This window comes from Clupea harengus, chromosome 4, assembly GCF_900700415.2.
Source record: "Clupea harengus chromosome 4, Ch_v2.0.2, whole genome shotgun sequence".
Classification (NCBI taxonomy): Eukaryota; Metazoa; Chordata; class Actinopteri; order Clupeiformes; family Clupeidae; genus Clupea; species Clupea harengus.
Genome location: NC_045155.1, coordinates 6606241 through 6623259, shown reverse-complemented (window position 1 = coordinate 6623259; position 17019 = coordinate 6606241). Strand labels below are relative to the sequence as shown.

General features: G+C 48.0%; 1 protein-coding gene across 1 annotated transcript in view; it reads left to right on the top strand.

The window, feature by feature from the left end:
- Positions 1-16734, top strand: part of plcg1 (phospholipase C, gamma 1) — a 32848-nt gene extending 16114 nt beyond the window's left edge. Inside the window, exons 12-33 of the mRNA XM_012832146.3 lie at positions 152-237; positions 702-822; positions 1798-1966; positions 2499-2621; positions 3183-3284; positions 3915-4102; positions 7004-7204; positions 7646-7765; positions 8870-9050; positions 9269-9346; positions 9498-9601; positions 10145-10238; positions 10821-10890; positions 11913-12073; positions 12311-12407; positions 12604-12828; positions 13129-13277; positions 13794-13908; positions 14166-14327; positions 14445-14533; positions 14759-15021; positions 15518-16734. Of these exons, the coding sequence (XP_012687600.1) occupies positions 152-237; positions 702-822; positions 1798-1966; positions 2499-2621; positions 3183-3284; positions 3915-4102; positions 7004-7204; positions 7646-7765; positions 8870-9050; positions 9269-9346; positions 9498-9601; positions 10145-10238; positions 10821-10890; positions 11913-12073; positions 12311-12407; positions 12604-12828; positions 13129-13277; positions 13794-13908; positions 14166-14327; positions 14445-14533; positions 14759-15021; positions 15518-15560 (2941 nt within the window). The 3' untranslated portion in view covers positions 15561-16734. The remainder of the gene's footprint in view (positions 1-151; positions 238-701; positions 823-1797; positions 1967-2498; positions 2622-3182; positions 3285-3914; positions 4103-7003; positions 7205-7645; positions 7766-8869; positions 9051-9268; positions 9347-9497; positions 9602-10144; positions 10239-10820; positions 10891-11912; positions 12074-12310; positions 12408-12603; positions 12829-13128; positions 13278-13793; positions 13909-14165; positions 14328-14444; positions 14534-14758; positions 15022-15517) is intronic.
- Positions 16735-17019: the final 285 nt, after the last annotated feature.

The window sequence follows — 17019 nt, the reverse complement described above, 5'->3', positions numbered from 1 at the left end:
GTAACAGTGCAGCACACTGGCACTCATGATGTGTGTGAGGGGATAACAGTGCAGCACACTGCCACTCATGATGTTGAGTAGGTGATCCAGTGTGTGAGGGGATAACAGTGCAGCACACTGGCACTCATGATGTTGGGCTTTGTGTTTTCAGCTACCTGACGGGAGACCAGTTCTCCAGTGAGTCATCGCTGGAGGCTTACGCTCGCTGCCTGCGTATGGGCTGCAGATGCATCGAGTGTACGTTTCACGCCCATGCATGCATACATGCATACACCCACGCATGCATACATGCATACACCCACACCCTTGTTCACCTCAACATACACGCATCTATCTGACGAACACAATGAAACTCCTCACACTCACTGTTGCCTTTTCAGGAAGCAAATTCCACTCATTATGGTGACTAGATAAAGTTATTTAACCACACTTGTCTGTTGATGTGCCACAAAGCTAAGCTTTTTTGTCTTTGTGATTAACAGGCTGTTCAGGTTGGCCTTCTTTAAAGATAATCGCTGTAATATATGAGAGTGGAAGATTTTAAGTATTAACAGCATCAACATGTTTGTTTTGGTGGCACACCTTTTGATTGTTTGCAAATGCAAGAAGTTCAGTCAAACCGTGACTGTGTGTGTGTGTGTGTGTGTGTGTGTGTGTGTGTGTGTGTGTGTGTGCCCGTGCGTGTGTGTCCTCCACTTCAGTGGATTGCTGGGACGGCCCGGATGGAATGCCTGTCATCTACCATGGTCACACCCTCACCACCAAGATCAAGTTCAGCGATGTCCTGGCGACAATCAAAGAGCACGCCTTTGTCACCTCTGAGTGAGTCCAACAGCAACGCAGCCCTCTCCTCCTTGTGCTTGCATGTGTTCTAGAACAGAACACACACTTATCTTTCAGCCTACATCACCTGATTTTCCCTTGCTCGCCCTGTTCTCTGTAACTGAAACGATGTCTGTGTGCGTGTGAGAGTCAGTATTTCTTAGTGTGTGGGTGATGTGGTTGATCGGATACTGCTTATCCTGTCATCATCAAAAAAAAAAACTTTACAGTAGGTGTTACATTTGACTATACAGCTCTAAAACCCATGCTGTGATGCAGTGACTGATAAAACTGAAACATGTTTGTGATGCAGTGACTGATAAAACTGAAACATGTTTGTGATGCAGTGACTGATAAAGCATGTTTGTTTCAGCAAAAAAATAAAACGCTTTGAAGTGTTTCAGTTTACAGCCTAGCTCCAACATCACAGAGAGCTGAGACATGTTAAAGGTGTAGTGCTTGATCCAGCTCCAACATCACAAAGAGCCGTTGGGGGCTGAGACGTGTTAAGCGTTTAGTGCCCGGCTCCAACATCACACAGAGCTGTTGGGAGCTGAGACATGTTAAGGGTTTAGTGCTTGATCCCAACATGACAAAGAGTCATTGGGAGCTGAGACATGTTAAAGGTGAGGTGCTTGATCCTGACGAAAGATTGGCTGTTCAAATGTCAGCATTCAAATACATCCCTCCCTTCAGAACTCCCAAAACCGTGTTTTTGATTAGCTGGAATAGTGTATCGCTCGATCTGAGCCACTTTGTACACAGTCCTGGTTCTGTAAAACACCAGAATTATTTTTTTATTTATATTGCACACACAGAACTGACAGCTAGAAGATGGTGAGGAGAAATTTGGCTGTATTTGACGAAAGGTGTAATGGATTCCAATCATGGACAACACCTTTAAAGATGCAGAAGAATAACAGCACACGTTCATCTTGGCTCTTTGGCTCATTGCTGCTCCCTCTCCTCCCGTAGGTATCCCATCATCCTCTCCATCGAGGACCACTGCAGTATTGTCCAGCAGAGGAACATGGCCACCTTCTTCAAGAAGGTGTTTGGAGAAATGTTGCTAACCAAAGCAGTGGACATCTCCGCTGACGGGCTGCCCTCGCCCAATCAGCTGAAGAGGAAGATCCTCATCAAGGTGAGGCCATGAGGAGGGCAAATGTACTGAATGGCCCTCAGGCCGCTTGACTATACAGACTCCCTTCTGATAAGGGATTTGAGAAAGACAATGGTACATGCCAGAATCTCATTAACTGTTAAAAACACGGGTATGTTGGATTGATACTTGGCTCAGATCGATCTGCTCAAACATGAAGTACTGCACAGGTGGCAGCTGTGATATAAACCATGACCACCCAACTGATGTAAGAGCTGTGGAGTCCAGACGGGCTCATAACCTAATGCGCATCTAAAGTCTAAACCCCAACACCCATGAATCTATGGTGTCCTTGAACAAAGCGGTTAATCCCACATTGGCACAGTACCTGCAGCACCCTTTCTCTTTGGGCAACATTGAAAGAATATAGTCATAATGAGAAGGTGTGTGTGTGTAGTTAACAAAATGACATGTCATATGTATTTGTTTTTTATTTGACACTTGAAACAGTGGAGCTGTTTTGTGTTGAAAGTTGTGTTTTGAGGGTGTTCTGTTGCGTTGTCCATCTCCACAGCATAAGAAGCTAGCCGAGGGAAGTTCCTACGAGGAAGTGTCCACTTCCACGCCCTACTCCGAGAACGACATCAGTAATTCCATTAAGAATGGCATCTTGTATCTCGAGGACCCAATCAACCATGTGAGTGCACTCTCTGTGTTGCGATGACAAAGAGCCTCAACCTAGGGAAGACACCGTTTCTGCCTCGTCATCCCAGATGCCTACATAAAGTACCGTGCAAAATGCATTTGTCTTAACAGTTATTTTTTTCTTCTGCATTAGTGTGTCTATACATATAGATAGCCAATAGCAGATTGCAGAGGTCATGATGGACCTGCGGTTGGCATCCAAATTAAAACAATGTTCCTCTTGGAGAACATGAGTGCATGTGTGCAGCAACTCCAATTGCATGCTGGATATCTGTATGCGTTGTACTTTGCCATTACGTACGTTTAGTCTGAAACTCTGTCTGTGTCCTATCAAGAGTGAATCAGTAAAACTTGTCCAGCCTGTACATTGTCTTTACATATCAGTCTTATTAGCTATGGTCAGTCAGTGTCTTGGGTTCTTTGATGGTGTGTTCCCTAAAAGGGCGCACACACACACACACACACACACACACACACACACACAGTGTCTCTGTCCCAGGTCTGAGCCCTGTCCTTGTAACGTTTAACGGCATGTGTGTGTCTTTCCCCTCAGGAGTGGTACCCTCACTTCTTCGTCCTCACCAGTAGCAAGATTTACTACTCGGAAGAAACGACAAGTAACCAGGGCAACGATGACGAGGAGGAGCACAGAGAGGTATGAGACTTAAAAAAACAAAAAATGTATTTCATTTTTTTTCTCTCTTCTCAGCTTGTTGAGCCTATGGTCTGTGGCTAGTCCTAGTTTTCATCTTTCACGTTGTGTATATGTGCGTGGGGGGTGTGTGGTTTTCTTCTCTGTGTGTGTGTGTGCGCGCCATGGGTAATGAATGTGTAGACTTTTAAACGTCTTCCGTCTGTATGTGGTGCATTAGTCACAGAACACTGTGTCACTCAGTTAACCTAAGTAGGGCTTGTAGGCCCTTTAATGTGGTGCATTTGATGGAACGTTCGAGGCTTCTCATGGGTTTAGAGTTTTAAAGAACCGTGTGAGTCATTTAATGACTTAATCACAGCATTGTGTTCACCTTGTAATTAAAACAGACCCACTTTAATAAGGATGGTGGGATACACAATGTACCCAATTGGTTAGCAAAGGTACACATTCCTCCCCTTTAAGATCATTAGGCGGTGAATCATTATGAGTTGTTGACAGGTGTCAGTTTGTATAGGTTTCCTGGCCCTGTATTCACACATCACCTCCTCTTTGTGGATGTGGTCCTCTGTCTTTCTGAGAGAAGGATTTCATAAAAAAAATGTTAACTGTCTGTCTGTCTGTCTGTTACAGGTGTGTAACGGCATGGACCAGCATGTAACTGAAAAATGGTTCCATGGGAAACTGGGCGCGGGGCGTGACGGTCGTCAGATCGCCGAGCGGCTGCTCTCGGAGTACTGCGTGGAGACGGGCGCCCCCGACGGCTCCTTCTTAGTGCGCGAGAGCGAGACGTTCGTGGGAGACTACACCCTCTCCTTCTGGTAAAGATACTAATCATCACACGATCACTCACACACACAACCCATGTACCAAAACAGAACTACCAGGAAATGGCACATGGGGTTTTTCATTTTCAGGTGAGAATTTATGTCACCTGAGGTTTTTCTCTTAGCAGCCAGTTCACTGGAAAGTCTACAAAGACTTGTGGCTGTACTGACCTGGCATGTGATCTCAGTGCATTTTCAGTTGGAATTATTCATATTTTTTTTTAAGACCATAATGTTCCAAGCAGAGGTAGTCGTGGTTATTCGTCATTTGTGTTTTGCTCGTGTGGTTGTGTTGGTTGACACTCTTCCAGAACACCACGCTTGAGGAAACGGTTCTCTCTTAGAGTTTTTCATGTCCTGTAGAAAGCTGCACTGTTCTTTCAGTTGTTCGAGTATTGCAAATAATGAGTGTAGTGAACCCCACCTGGCCTGGAACCTGGGTTTATGAGGTAACAAACCTGTACTCAACCACAGTGACTGCACTCAAGTCACAATGAACTCTTGGCCGAGCCTTTCCCAGACACCAGCTTGCCCTTAGTTTGATAATGATGCCATCTCTGTGAGACTATGATGTCAGCCACGAGGTCATCACTGTCATGGAGGCTCAGCTCCTACTGGGCACAGCGGCCCTGTGCCATCCCAGTTAGTAGCTTATGCTGAAGTGGGCCACCAACGTGCCACCTTCATCCTTCATCCCTCATCCCAGCTGCTATCAGTGCTGTGCCATGGTGATGGTGCACAGCAGGGCACAGAGCAGCACAGTGAGTAAACCTCGCTCCAGGATGCCTTAAGAGACGCGCTAACAACTGAATGCTAATGCAACTGTATCCAGTGGGCGTATAGCTATTCAGTGAGTAAACCACACTACCGGAAGATGTCAACCGTGGGTTTTAGCCTCCTTGCTAGCGCGCCCGTCTCCGAGGTTGCGGGTTCTGGTCTGATGCGGGGCTGTGCTGTCACACAGCTCAGGATATGCTAACAGCCATGCGTTACAGATCTCCTTACTTTTACTTGAAAGCCCATACCAGAAGTTACAGATATGAGTTCAGTGTGGAGACTTGCCTCTTACAAAGTAGGTTATACCGTCACCCATCATCCTCTGCTGCTTAGGGGATGCCTGGTCATAAGCTCGAGGTCCTGACTATGCTGTTGTTGCCACTGGGGGTTTCCACGGTGACGGCGTGTTTGGTATTGATTTGAGCGCTGGAGTCCCGGTATTAACTCCTGCCAGTCAGCCATCTGCAGCAGCTGGCCTTGCATAGGCGGTGCTAATCAATGGAGGCTGTGTGAGTGTGTGTGTGTGTGTGTGTGTGAGAGAGGGAGAGAGGGGGGGGGGGGCATTTAAATAAAAAGAGCTTGCAGAGCACTCTTTATGTTACATAAGAAAATCCCTGTGTAAATATACCATGGACAGTTTGGTGCAGACTTTGTGACTGTGTAATGCAGCCCATTGCACTGCATGGAGGAGAGGTCTGGGGGTCACTTACTATGTGGAAATATGCAAACTGGCACACGCTGCTGAAGCCCTGCATGCTGCATTATGCCAAGGTGTTGGTCATTTTTAAATGGAAACTCTAACTCAGGCTGGGTAGAATTTAAGCTTTTACCTACTGACACCAGCCATACAAAATCTAGCATTAAGATTCTCCATGCACTGAAGTCCAGTCCCAAAAATACACTCGCTAGCTTAAGGCAGTGAAACACAGACCCAGGAGATGAACCCTGGAAAGAGTTAGCTGAGCCAGTGGGAACTGATACACACTGAAACACTACAGACACTACAACACATCTACCCATACCCACACACATACACATACACATTCAGAGTAGCATTGTCTGTGAACCTGTAAAACAAGCCAAAAGTAACCATAGAAAAAACTGTAGAACTGAAGATGCCAAATGGCGGAGAGGCACACTGCTGTCTAAACCCAAAGAAGACAATATTCGCTGTGTCTGTCCTCTCTGATGTATGAAAGTGAACCGCTCTCTAAAGAGCCTAAAAGGAGCCTAAAAGGAGTGTTTTGGCAGGCAGCATGCTCTCGGTTTGTGAGCGACACGAGGCAGAAGTTTGGGGGCAGATCCTGACTGCAGAGGCTCACGGCAGGCTCCGCTGGACCCAGGGAAAGCCTGGCTGGCTGGCAGGAGGGGTGGGGGGCGGGGGCGCGTATGAGACCACTTCCACGCAGAGGAGGTGCAGAGCAGACAGAGCGGCTGTTCTTCCTCGCGGTGAAGAGTAAACCCCACAGAGCCGACCCTGTCCAGAGATGGCACAGGGGGTTTATTTTGGGCTTATGTGGAGCGCTTGTGTGCATACACATGTACACTCACAAAGATGGATTTGCCATTGACATGGTTTTATGGACAATGACTGAATGAATGTGTGTGTGTTTTCTTATTGGTGAATTTGGTTTTTATTTGGCAAGTTATCTTTTTTTGTTTAAGATTTTCAAAATTATCCGCTGACCTAAATATAAGAATTTGCTGTGCTGATTAATCTTATGGCGGAGAGGGAGACCTCTCTTTGATTTAATTGGTTGCTCAGTGAATGTCAGAATGAGGGCTTCTCACATCTCCATCATATCCACATTTGGCTAATTTAGCTATTTGCTCTGGGAAGATTACGAGCAATTAGTGTAGATTATTAACCTGTGTCATCTGGGACCCAATATAAACCAAATAGGCCTATGGAACCCTTACTCTGTACTGATGTTATGACCTGTATACTAGTAATATACAACATATTTTATGTGAGCTAAAATGACTGTGTGATTATGCTATGGCATGTATGCCAGTAATATACTATGTATATAATATAATGTAAAACCTGTTTAATGTGAGCTGTACACAGAGCACAGATGGGCTGAACTGACTCGGAACTGACTTTTTCGTCCTCAGGCGGTCCGGTCGGGTCCAGCACTGTCGGATCCACTCGCGCCAGGAGGCGGGCAGCCCCAAGTTCTACCTGACGGACAATCTGGTGTTCGACACGCTGTTCGCCCTTATCACCCACTACCAGACGGTGGCGCTGCGCTGCAACGAGTTTGAGATGAAGCTGACCGAGCCCGTGCCCCAGACCAACGCTCACGAGAGCAAAGAGTGAGCCTTGCCCCCCCCCCCCCCGCCCGCTCCATGTCCACAGGGTGCTGACCTCTGACCTCTGCCTGTCCCCCTGTCTGTTTCTGTTTATCGCTTTTCTTTCGGTCTCTGTGGGAGAAAATGGCTGGGAAAGATCCACAAGCACGCTTAGTCGCTCTTTCTCTCTTGCCCTCTCTCTCTCTCTGTCTTGCCCTCTCTCTCTCTCTCTCGCCCTCTCTCGCACCTCTCACTCCCCTCTCACTGTCCCACTTTCTCTGTCTCTCTCTAACACTGTCACACTGACACCTTTTTTGTCTCTCTCACACACACACACACACACACACACACACACACACACACACACACACACACACACACACACACACACACACACACTGTGAACAAATGTGAACTCCTTGTCCAATCCTATAAGCTTACCTGTCGTGTGTGTGTGTGTTGCAGGTGGTACCATGCCAACCTGTCCCGGAGCCAGGCTGAGAACATGTTGATGCGGGTGCCACGGGACGGGGCCTTCCTGGTCAGGAAGAGGGCAGAGTTCAGCTCCTACGCCATCTCCTTCCGGTAGGCACTAGACGCCTGTGCCCACACCAGGGCTGCTCACGTTGGCATTCATCAGTCTGTGTTTCCACCTGTACCCCCACCAGGGCTGCTCACGTTGGCATTCATCAGTCTGTGTTTCCACCTGTGCCCACACCAGGGCTGCTCACGTTGGCATTCATCAGTCTGTGTTTCCACCTGTACCCCCACCAGGGCTGCTCACATTGGCATTCATCAGTCTGTGTTTCCTCCTGTGCCCACACCAGGGCTGCTCACGTTGGCATTCACCAGTCTGTGTTTCCTCCTGTGCCCACACCAGGGCTGCTCACGATGGCATTCATCAGTCTGTGTTTCCTCCTGTGCCCACACCAGGGCTGCTCACATTGGCATTCATCAGTCTGTGTTTCCACCTGTACCCCCACCAGGGCTGCTCACGTTGGCATTCACCAGTCTGTGTTTCCACCTGTACCCCCACCAGGGCTGCTCACGTTGGCATTCACCAGTCTGTGTTTCCACCTGTACCCCCACCAGGGCTGCTCACGTTGGCATTCATCAGTCTGTGTTTCCACCTGTACCCCCACCAGGGCTGCTCACGTTGGCATTCACCAGTCTGTGTTTCCACCTGTACCCCCACCAGGGCTGCTCACGTTGGCATTCATCAGTCTGTGTTTCCACCTGTACCCCCACCAGGGCTGCTCACGATGGCATTCACCAGTCTGTGTTTCCTCTGTGTTCATTTCTTTCTTCAAATCCATGTTGTTCCCACTAGCGGCACGGGACCACTGTGAAAATGTAAGAAGCTTTCACAGCAACTAGATTGCCAGAAGACACCAGTTAGCGTGCTAGGAACTGCGCTATTGTTGGTGTTTTTCAAGGTTTATGTATGCTTTGTAGGTAGTTAGCTTGCTAGTTTTAGACTAGTGTGCACATCTCGGATGCAGGACAAGGTAAATCCAAACCATGATGAAAAAAGTCTGGGCATTGTGTTAGTGAGTGTTTTATTTTTGGAAGTAAAGCAACGTTTGACATTCTCAGGTTTCTGTCTCATTTGTCTCATAACTCTTTGTTGTTTGTTCTTCCTCCTCCTCTTCCTCCCCCTCCTCTGCCCTTCCTCCTTCTCTCGCCCAGAGCGGAGGGAAAGATCAAGCACTGTCGGGTGCAGCAGGAGGGCCAGACCGTGGTCCTGGGCACGTCTGAGTTCGACAGCCTGGTGGACCTGATCAGCTACTATGAGAAGCACCCGCTGTACCGCAAGATGAAGCTGCGCTACCCCATCAACGAGGAGACGCTGGAGAAGATTGGCACTGCTGTGAGTGGCACACTCAGGCTAGAGACCATAGACACAATGGGTGTCTGTGACACTTGTATAGATTATGGAGGTGTCTGCCATAAATTGGTGCATGGGCTAAATGCATGTACTAAATATAGGTGTAGAAATAATATATGTTTTTAAAATAAAGGTGTGTATATGTTAATCATGACTCTCTCTCTTTTTTTTTTTCCCTTCTCTCCAACATCCGGTTCTAGGAGCCTGACTATGGGTCTCTGTATGAGGGCCGGAACCCCGGGTTCTATGTGGAAGCCAACCAGATGCCTACATTTAAGGTACATTCTGTCCCCTGAGACATCGGTGGTGTTGTGGTGTCAGAGATGTGCTTCCTGTGGTTGGCTTTTCAGTGATATGTCTCAAACTTTGTTTTCTTTCTTTCTCTCTCTCTCTCTCTTTCTCTCTCCCCCCCCCCCCTTCCCCGCACAGTGCACAGTGAAAGCCATGTATGAGTACAAGGCCCAGAGAGACGACGAGCTCTCGTTCAGTAAGAACTCCATCATCTCTAACGTGGACAAGCAGGAGGGCGGATGGTGAGGAACGCTTCACACAATGTTTACTGAAACCCCCCGACACACTCCGCTATGCTCATTCATTCTGTGTGTTTTTAAATGCACATGCACTACGCTTAGTGATGGATGCATGTTCTTTATGTGATCTTCTCATTGTTTGGAGACTGCTGCTGATGTTTCACTGTGCTCTCTACTTCATGACTCTGGGTCATTCCTGCACTAGAGTGCCTGATTTGTTTACATAAGTGTGTGCAGGGCAAAGATATCCACGTGTATTCACAGCTCAGTTTACCTACAAGCTGTAATATGTACATGTGGGTGAGATTGGCCTGAGGATTATGTTGGTCGGTGTGTGGGTGGTGTTTTTTTCTCTCTCTTTCTTTCTTTCTTTCTTTCTTTCTCTCTTTTTTCTTTCTTTCTCTCTTTCTTTCTTTCTTTCTTTTTTTCTTTCTTTCTTTCTTTCTTTCTTTCTTTTTTTCTTTCTTTCTTTCTCTCTTTCTTTATCTGTCCAGAAAGACTCTTGCTGACTGGGTGCTCCTCCTCCTCCTCCTCTTCTCTCCTCAGGTGGAAAGGTGACTTTGGAGGCAAGAAGCAGCTTTGGTTCCCAGCCAACTACGTGGAGGAGATCAGCCCTACTGCTGTGGAGCCCGACAGAACTGTGAGCAACTGAACACACACACACGCATGCACTTACACACACACTTGCACATTCATACACACACACTTGCACATTCATACACACACACTTGCACATTCATACACACACACTTGCACATACACACACACACACTTGCACATACACCACACACACACACACTTGCACATACATACATACACACACACTTGCACATACACACACACACACACACGCACTTACACATACACAAACCCATTTCCTCAGCTGAACACACAAACATGGTAGAAAGTATTTTATTTTGGACTTGGTGTGTGTGAGACAGATTACAACCTCCTATTGTTTCTTTACAGAGTATTTACATTGTAGGTTATTCCTGCTCATAGTGTCAGTGAGATGGGTCTCGTGCACACGGCTTTTCACACAATAACAATGGCCCCAGCTGTGGTCTCGGCACTAGTGTCCTGCTGGGGAAAGAGGCGTTGTTTTGTGTGTGTATTATTGTATGTGTTTGTCTGTGTGTGTGTTAACACTGTTGTGACCTTGCTCTGTACTGTTTTCCCCTCTCTCCTTCACTGTCTGTCTCTCTCACACACACACACACAGCAACTGACAGAGAACAGCCCTCTGGGAGATCTCTTGAGAGGAAGTGTGGAAGTGTCTTCCTGTCAGATAGGTAAGAGGCACTGGACTTACTACTCATTCACACGCCCCTCATTCACTCACACACGCACACACGCACACACGCACACACGCACGCACGCACGCACGCACACGCATTAAAAATACACTCATAGACACGTACCTATGCTCACACACGCGCACACCTGCATGCACATACGCACATGTACATAGTGAGGGCCCACTGAACGTTCTGTCCCTGCAGTCACCTTGCCTTTTGCACACTCACATCTGTCCTCTCTCTCTTCCTTTTTTCCTCCCTCTATTGCTCTCCCTCTCTCTAGCTTATCTCTCACTCTGTGTGTGAGACACACACGCACGCACACACACACGCACGCACGCGCACACACTCCACACCTTCACACTCATAGGCTTCATGTTTTTCCTTCTGCTGCGCCCCCCTTCATCTTTCCCTGCTCTGCGAGCTCCCCAGTTAGATGATTGCCTCCCTCCAGTGGCTCAGTAAACTGCTGCACTCAGCACAGCTCCAGTGCAGCGTCTGAGACGTGTAGAGCTGCACTCAGCACAGCTCCAGTGCAGCGTCTGAGACGTGTAGAGCTGTTCATACGCTGCCTGAGGAGGGCGGCCTTATAAGCAGTCTCCAGTTCTGGGTCTGCGTTTTCACTATCTGTCCCTGGATCAGATTCAGTCCACAGATACAGTGTGTGTTCATATTAAGCTTGTCTCTCCTCATCTTTATGAAAGACAAGAGTTACTCCCCCTCCTCCTAACCCCGCCCCCCCCCCCCCCTCTATGCACATAGAATCTATTGTTCTGTTTCAGAACTGGCTCCATTTCTCTGGTCAAACTGTAATTTCAGAGTTTCTTGCACCACAGTATTTAATTGGTTCTATTGCACCACAGTATTTAATTGGTTCTATTGCACCACAATATTTTAATTGTTCTATTGTGTGCTTGCCTAACTAAACCATCCTATGGAGGACTGTGTGCTTATGTGGTCAAGCCTCCCTAAAGCTGCCGTGCCCGTACTGATCCTCTCTGTCTGTCTGTGCCCAGTGGTTCGCACGGAGGGGAAGGGCAGTCGGCCGTTTGTCTTCTCGCTGGTGTCGTCCGCCACGCCGCGGGCGCCCGTGCTCGACATCGCCGCCAGCTCCCAGGAGGAGCTCAAGGACTGGGTCATCAAGATCCGTGAGGTCACCATGACCTCTGAGGCTAAGGTCAGTCACGGGAGGCTAAAAATATTCACTGTTTGTCGTGACTTTTCCGAAGCTAGTATAAACTAGTTCCTGCCATGCATTGTATTAGGTTTAAACCAGTAAGCTAGCAATTTGTACAGCATCATTATTATTATTATTATTGTGTCTGTGTCTGTGCCTGTGCCTGTGTGTATGTCTGTGTGTAATGAGAAAATGTGTATACAAACACACAATGTTGTGACTGTGTTTACCACACAGCTGGAGGAAGGGAAGATTATGGAGAGGAGGAAGAAGATCGCCCTGGAGCTCTCGGACCTGGTCATCTACTGCCGGCCAGTTCCTTTCGACGAGGATAGTAAGGGAACCCTTCTCTGTAGAACCTGCATTCAACAGCCATCAGATAGTCGTCATCATGTACACGCCACACACACACACACACACACACACACACACACACACACACACACACACACACACACACACACGTTAGACTACTCTGTTAGACCTCCTAATGAGTGTGGTTATGTGTCTTTTTGTGTGTGTGTGTGTAGAGATCGGAACAGAGCGTGCATGTTTCCGGGACATGTCCTCCTTCCCAGAGACCAAAGCGGAGAAGTACGTGAACCGGATCAAGGGCAAAAAGTTCCTGCAGTACAACCGGCTCCAGCTGTCGCGGATCTACCCCAAGGGCCAGCGCCTGGACTCCTCCAACTACGACCCCTTACCCATGTGGCTGTGTGGGAGCCAGCTGGTGGCTCTCAACTTCCAGACTGCAGGTGAGCACCAGCTCCACCTTCAGAGCAAGTTGTTCGGGCTGGGCACTTTCCTCAGTGGATTTGCTGATCTGGGTGGGGTTAAGAACATCAGTGCGGTGGAGTACTGAGTTGGAGTGGAAGGCCCAGGCCGAGGGGCTATTCCCAGCAGCACTTTGAGTGAAAATACCTTTTTAAGTTACCTTTACCAAGTTATAATAGTAAATGGCATCTATAGTGTTAGAGTAGTGCTTCCTGTGGTGGGGTTTTCAGTCACATAATGAGTATCTCTCTCCGTTTCTCTCTCCCACTTTGTTTTCTCAGATAAGCCCATGCAGATGAACCAGGCCCTGTTCATGCTCAACGGCAAGAGTGGCTATGTCCTGCAGCCGCCCATCATGAGGGACGACAGCTTCGACCCGTTCGACCGCAACTCTCTCAGGGGCATGGAGGCCATCACTCTGGTCATCGAGGTAAATATTATAGTGCAGAAACATACTCCAGGGGTCGTTTAAGTCACTTCTACTCTGAGGTAAACTAGCTACTGTTTGAATTTTAGAACAGACTTGCGAATTCGCACTACTCCATCACTAAGCTATCTCTGTATGTATAGTCTGTAATAATAGTAGCTACTCATTGCATTATCTGCATATATAGACATATCCTGCAAAATAGATATACTATATTATCAATTATCAATCAATTATGTAATATATTACCATATTATATATTATCTGTAGATAATACTGCCTTTTGCACTTCTGTTGAGATGCGAAGCGTATTTCATCGTCTTTGACCTTGTACTCTGAACAGTGAGAGTTGAATCTGATATAATATAAAAGCTGAAATATTTGCAGCTCATCACAAAGTAACTCTTCACTCTTTGTGATTTCGTTTAATTCTGTAATTTCTGGCGATGGAGGTCAATAGTCTTTACTGGGAGCCATTTCATGTCTCTAAATATCCCATTTCCACACGTCACTGTGCAGGTGTTGGGGGCACGTCACCTACCCAAACATGGCAGGGGCATCGTGTGTCCGCTAATCGAGATTGAGGTGTGTGCCGCAGATTACGACAGTGCCAAGCTGAAGACTGACTCAGAAGGTGAGGCTGACGTCAACCCTTGAGGACTCCATTACCCAGAATCCTCCTTGATAAACACAGCGTAAAATGAACCTATTGAAATTGTGTCCCTGTGGCTCAGCTGGTAGAGCATGGTGCTAACAAAGCCAGGATGAACGAGCGCACACAGGCTACTGTGATGAAAATGTTTACTGTAAGGCGCTTTGGATAAAAGCGGCTGCTAAATGAATGTAATATAATGAAGTCAAATGAACAAAACTTCTGGTTCATTTTACCAGCTGACAACGGCCTCAACCCGACCTGGCCACGCAAGTCCTTCCGCTTCAGCGTCTGCAACCCTGCGTTCGCCTTCCTGCGCTTCGGCGTGTACGAGATCGACATGTTCAGCGACCAGAACTTCCTCGCCCAGGCCACCTTCCCCATCAATGGCCTCCAGACAGGTAGCACCCATGGTTCTGTCATACTGCTTCTTCCCTTAGTCTACATGATGATGATGATGATGATGTGTGTGTGTGAAGGGTGGCGTCACCGCAGTGCTTTCTTCCTCCTGTGTACAGGCTACAGGTCGGTCCCCCTGAAGAACAGCTACAATGAGGATCTGGAGCTGGCGTCTCTGCTTGTTCACATGGAGATCGTCAGAGGAAGGGTGAGGGTCCTCCACTATCCCATAAGGCACCACACACATACAGTTTCTTTAGCATTTTCTGTTGTGTACCCAAAGTACCATTTAAGTTTCCCTCATCAGGTGACAGTATATGTATGTGAAGAGCCTATTCTATTCTACTCTATTAATGTCTTGCATCTGTTTTTTCCACTCAACTCCTCCCTCCCTCCCCTCCCACCACGCTACTGCCTCCCCCCTGCTGTGTAGACCCATGAGAATGGGGAGACCAGTCCGTTCCTGACGCCCTCGTCCGTGGGGCTGGGCAGCTATGTGGGCCGTGAGCGGATGGGCGAGTCCGGCTCCGTGTCTTCGGCCTCCTCCATGTCACCTCTGCCGTCGTCCCCTGGCCAGGCGCTGGGCTACCGGGCCCGAGAGAACTCTTTCGAGGCGCGCTACCAGCCCCCACTGGACGAATTCAGAGTGTCCCCGCAAGACGCGCTGCTAGACCATGTGGACCCACAGAACCGGAGGTGTGTGTGTGTGTGTGTGTGTGTGTGTGTGTGTGTGTGGATCGATCGTGTGTTTGTGTTCGTATCTGTCTCTGTGTGGGCGGGTGTATATATCTACGTGTGTGTGTCGATATACCTTTGTGTGTGGCTGGGTTGGCCTGTGCGTCTGTGCCAGTGTGTCTGTGTGTGAGTCTATGTAACTGTTTCAAGTGTGTTGAGGTTTATCTGTGTGTTGGGTAGGTGCTGATTCACAGCATCCAATCCTGGCAATGCTCTGCTTGTAGGAACTGCACAGCCTAAACTCCATTTCTAATCCTACATACCATCACATGGCCTTGAGATGTGGTGCATACATGCAAGTGCTGACTCAGCTGTGATGCAATCGTTTCTTCTTCTTTTGTTTCCTCCCTCTCCACTCCTCACCTCTTGTCATCTCCTCTCTCTCTCTCTCTCTCTCTCTCTCTCTCTCTCTCTCTCTCTCTCTCTCTCTCTCTCTCTCTCTCTCCCCCCCCCCCAGGCCGATGCGGAGGACCCGAGTGGGCGGGGAGAATCGGGTCTAGACGGAACGACGACGTCGATGAGACGCCCCCCAGATGCCGTCCTGGGCGCTCTCTCACCCTCTCTCGCTCAACTCGCTCGCTCTCTCTCTCCGCCGGTGCCGACAAATGTCACGGACTGCTGTGAAAATTGTTTCTATGGAAACGTTGCCAGTGCTTTTGGCCCACATTTCAGGCAGATCTTCCTCCGTGTGTGCGCTCCCACTCTCTTCCTGCCTTCTCTCTCCAGCCAATCAGCACCAGCCCCCCCCCCCCCCCCCACACACACACACACACACACACACACACACACACACACACACACACACACACACACACACACACACACACACCCTTCCATTGGACAGACGGTGTGGCTGGAGGTAGGAGCAGATGGAAGCGTGGAGCCAACGGTCGTGGAAAGTACAAACTGATCAAGCCAGAGTGGAGTCGTTGCCTGAACGGAGGACCATGAGGAGTGATGGAAACGCAGCTCTGTGTGTGTGTGTGTGTTTTTGTGTTCATGCGGGGGTCAAGGCAACAAGCAAGAAGTCACTGGTATCAGTTTGAAACTGTTTCCCCGAGTTTGGGTTAAGTATTTGGGCTTTGTTTTATTTTTAATTTTTTCCTTTTCTCTGGCATATATAAGTATATATAGATTTCTATATAAATATATATTTATTTCAGCTTTGCTGTCTACCAGAGAACAGACATAGCTGACCTGCTCTCAAAGAGCTTTTTTAAATTTTTTTTATTGATTCTTTTTTGTGCTATTTAAACCTTAGTTTTAACCTCTCATAATGTGACACCTTTTTGTTTTTAAACTTTTGAGACCATGTGTAAAACACAAGGGCTTGGCTTTGCCCTTTTTAAACACGACACACACTCTCTCCCTCCTCCCTCTTTCTTTCTGGTGAGAGACAGTAGCGTCCGGCCTGTCGATAAACATGCATTAGTGCTGTTTTTTTTTCCTCTTTTCTTTTTCCTTTGGGGGGGGGGGGGGTGAGGGGAACCGGAGTGGCCATCTGAAAAGAAGCTCAGGAAGAGGCCACTGCCTGTTTGTGTTGGACCCCAGTGGCTTCAGGAAGAAACAGGAGAGCGCAAGGACTCTGGCATCGGCTTCTCTTCTCATTCCCACCTCCCACGCGAGCAGAATCTCCATGTTTTTCCTCGTTTTTTGTTTTGTTTGCATTGTGTTGTGTAGCGCAACGCAACAACACAAGGCAGGTAATCCAGATGTGGAGTGCTGAAAGAGCCACAAGTGACAGTGACTTTGCTCTGCGTCGGGGCGCTAACTTTCAGCATGACTGTGCCACAGGCCAGGACACTCGGAGGACATTGCTCACTCCTCATCTCCAACTCAGTATTTTACAGTGTGCGCTGCCATGCTCACTATTTTGAGTGTCAAGTGATGATTTTTATTCTTTTTTTTTTCTCCGTTTACTCAGCCAACATGGACGACAAATATCCAATAGTGTTATTT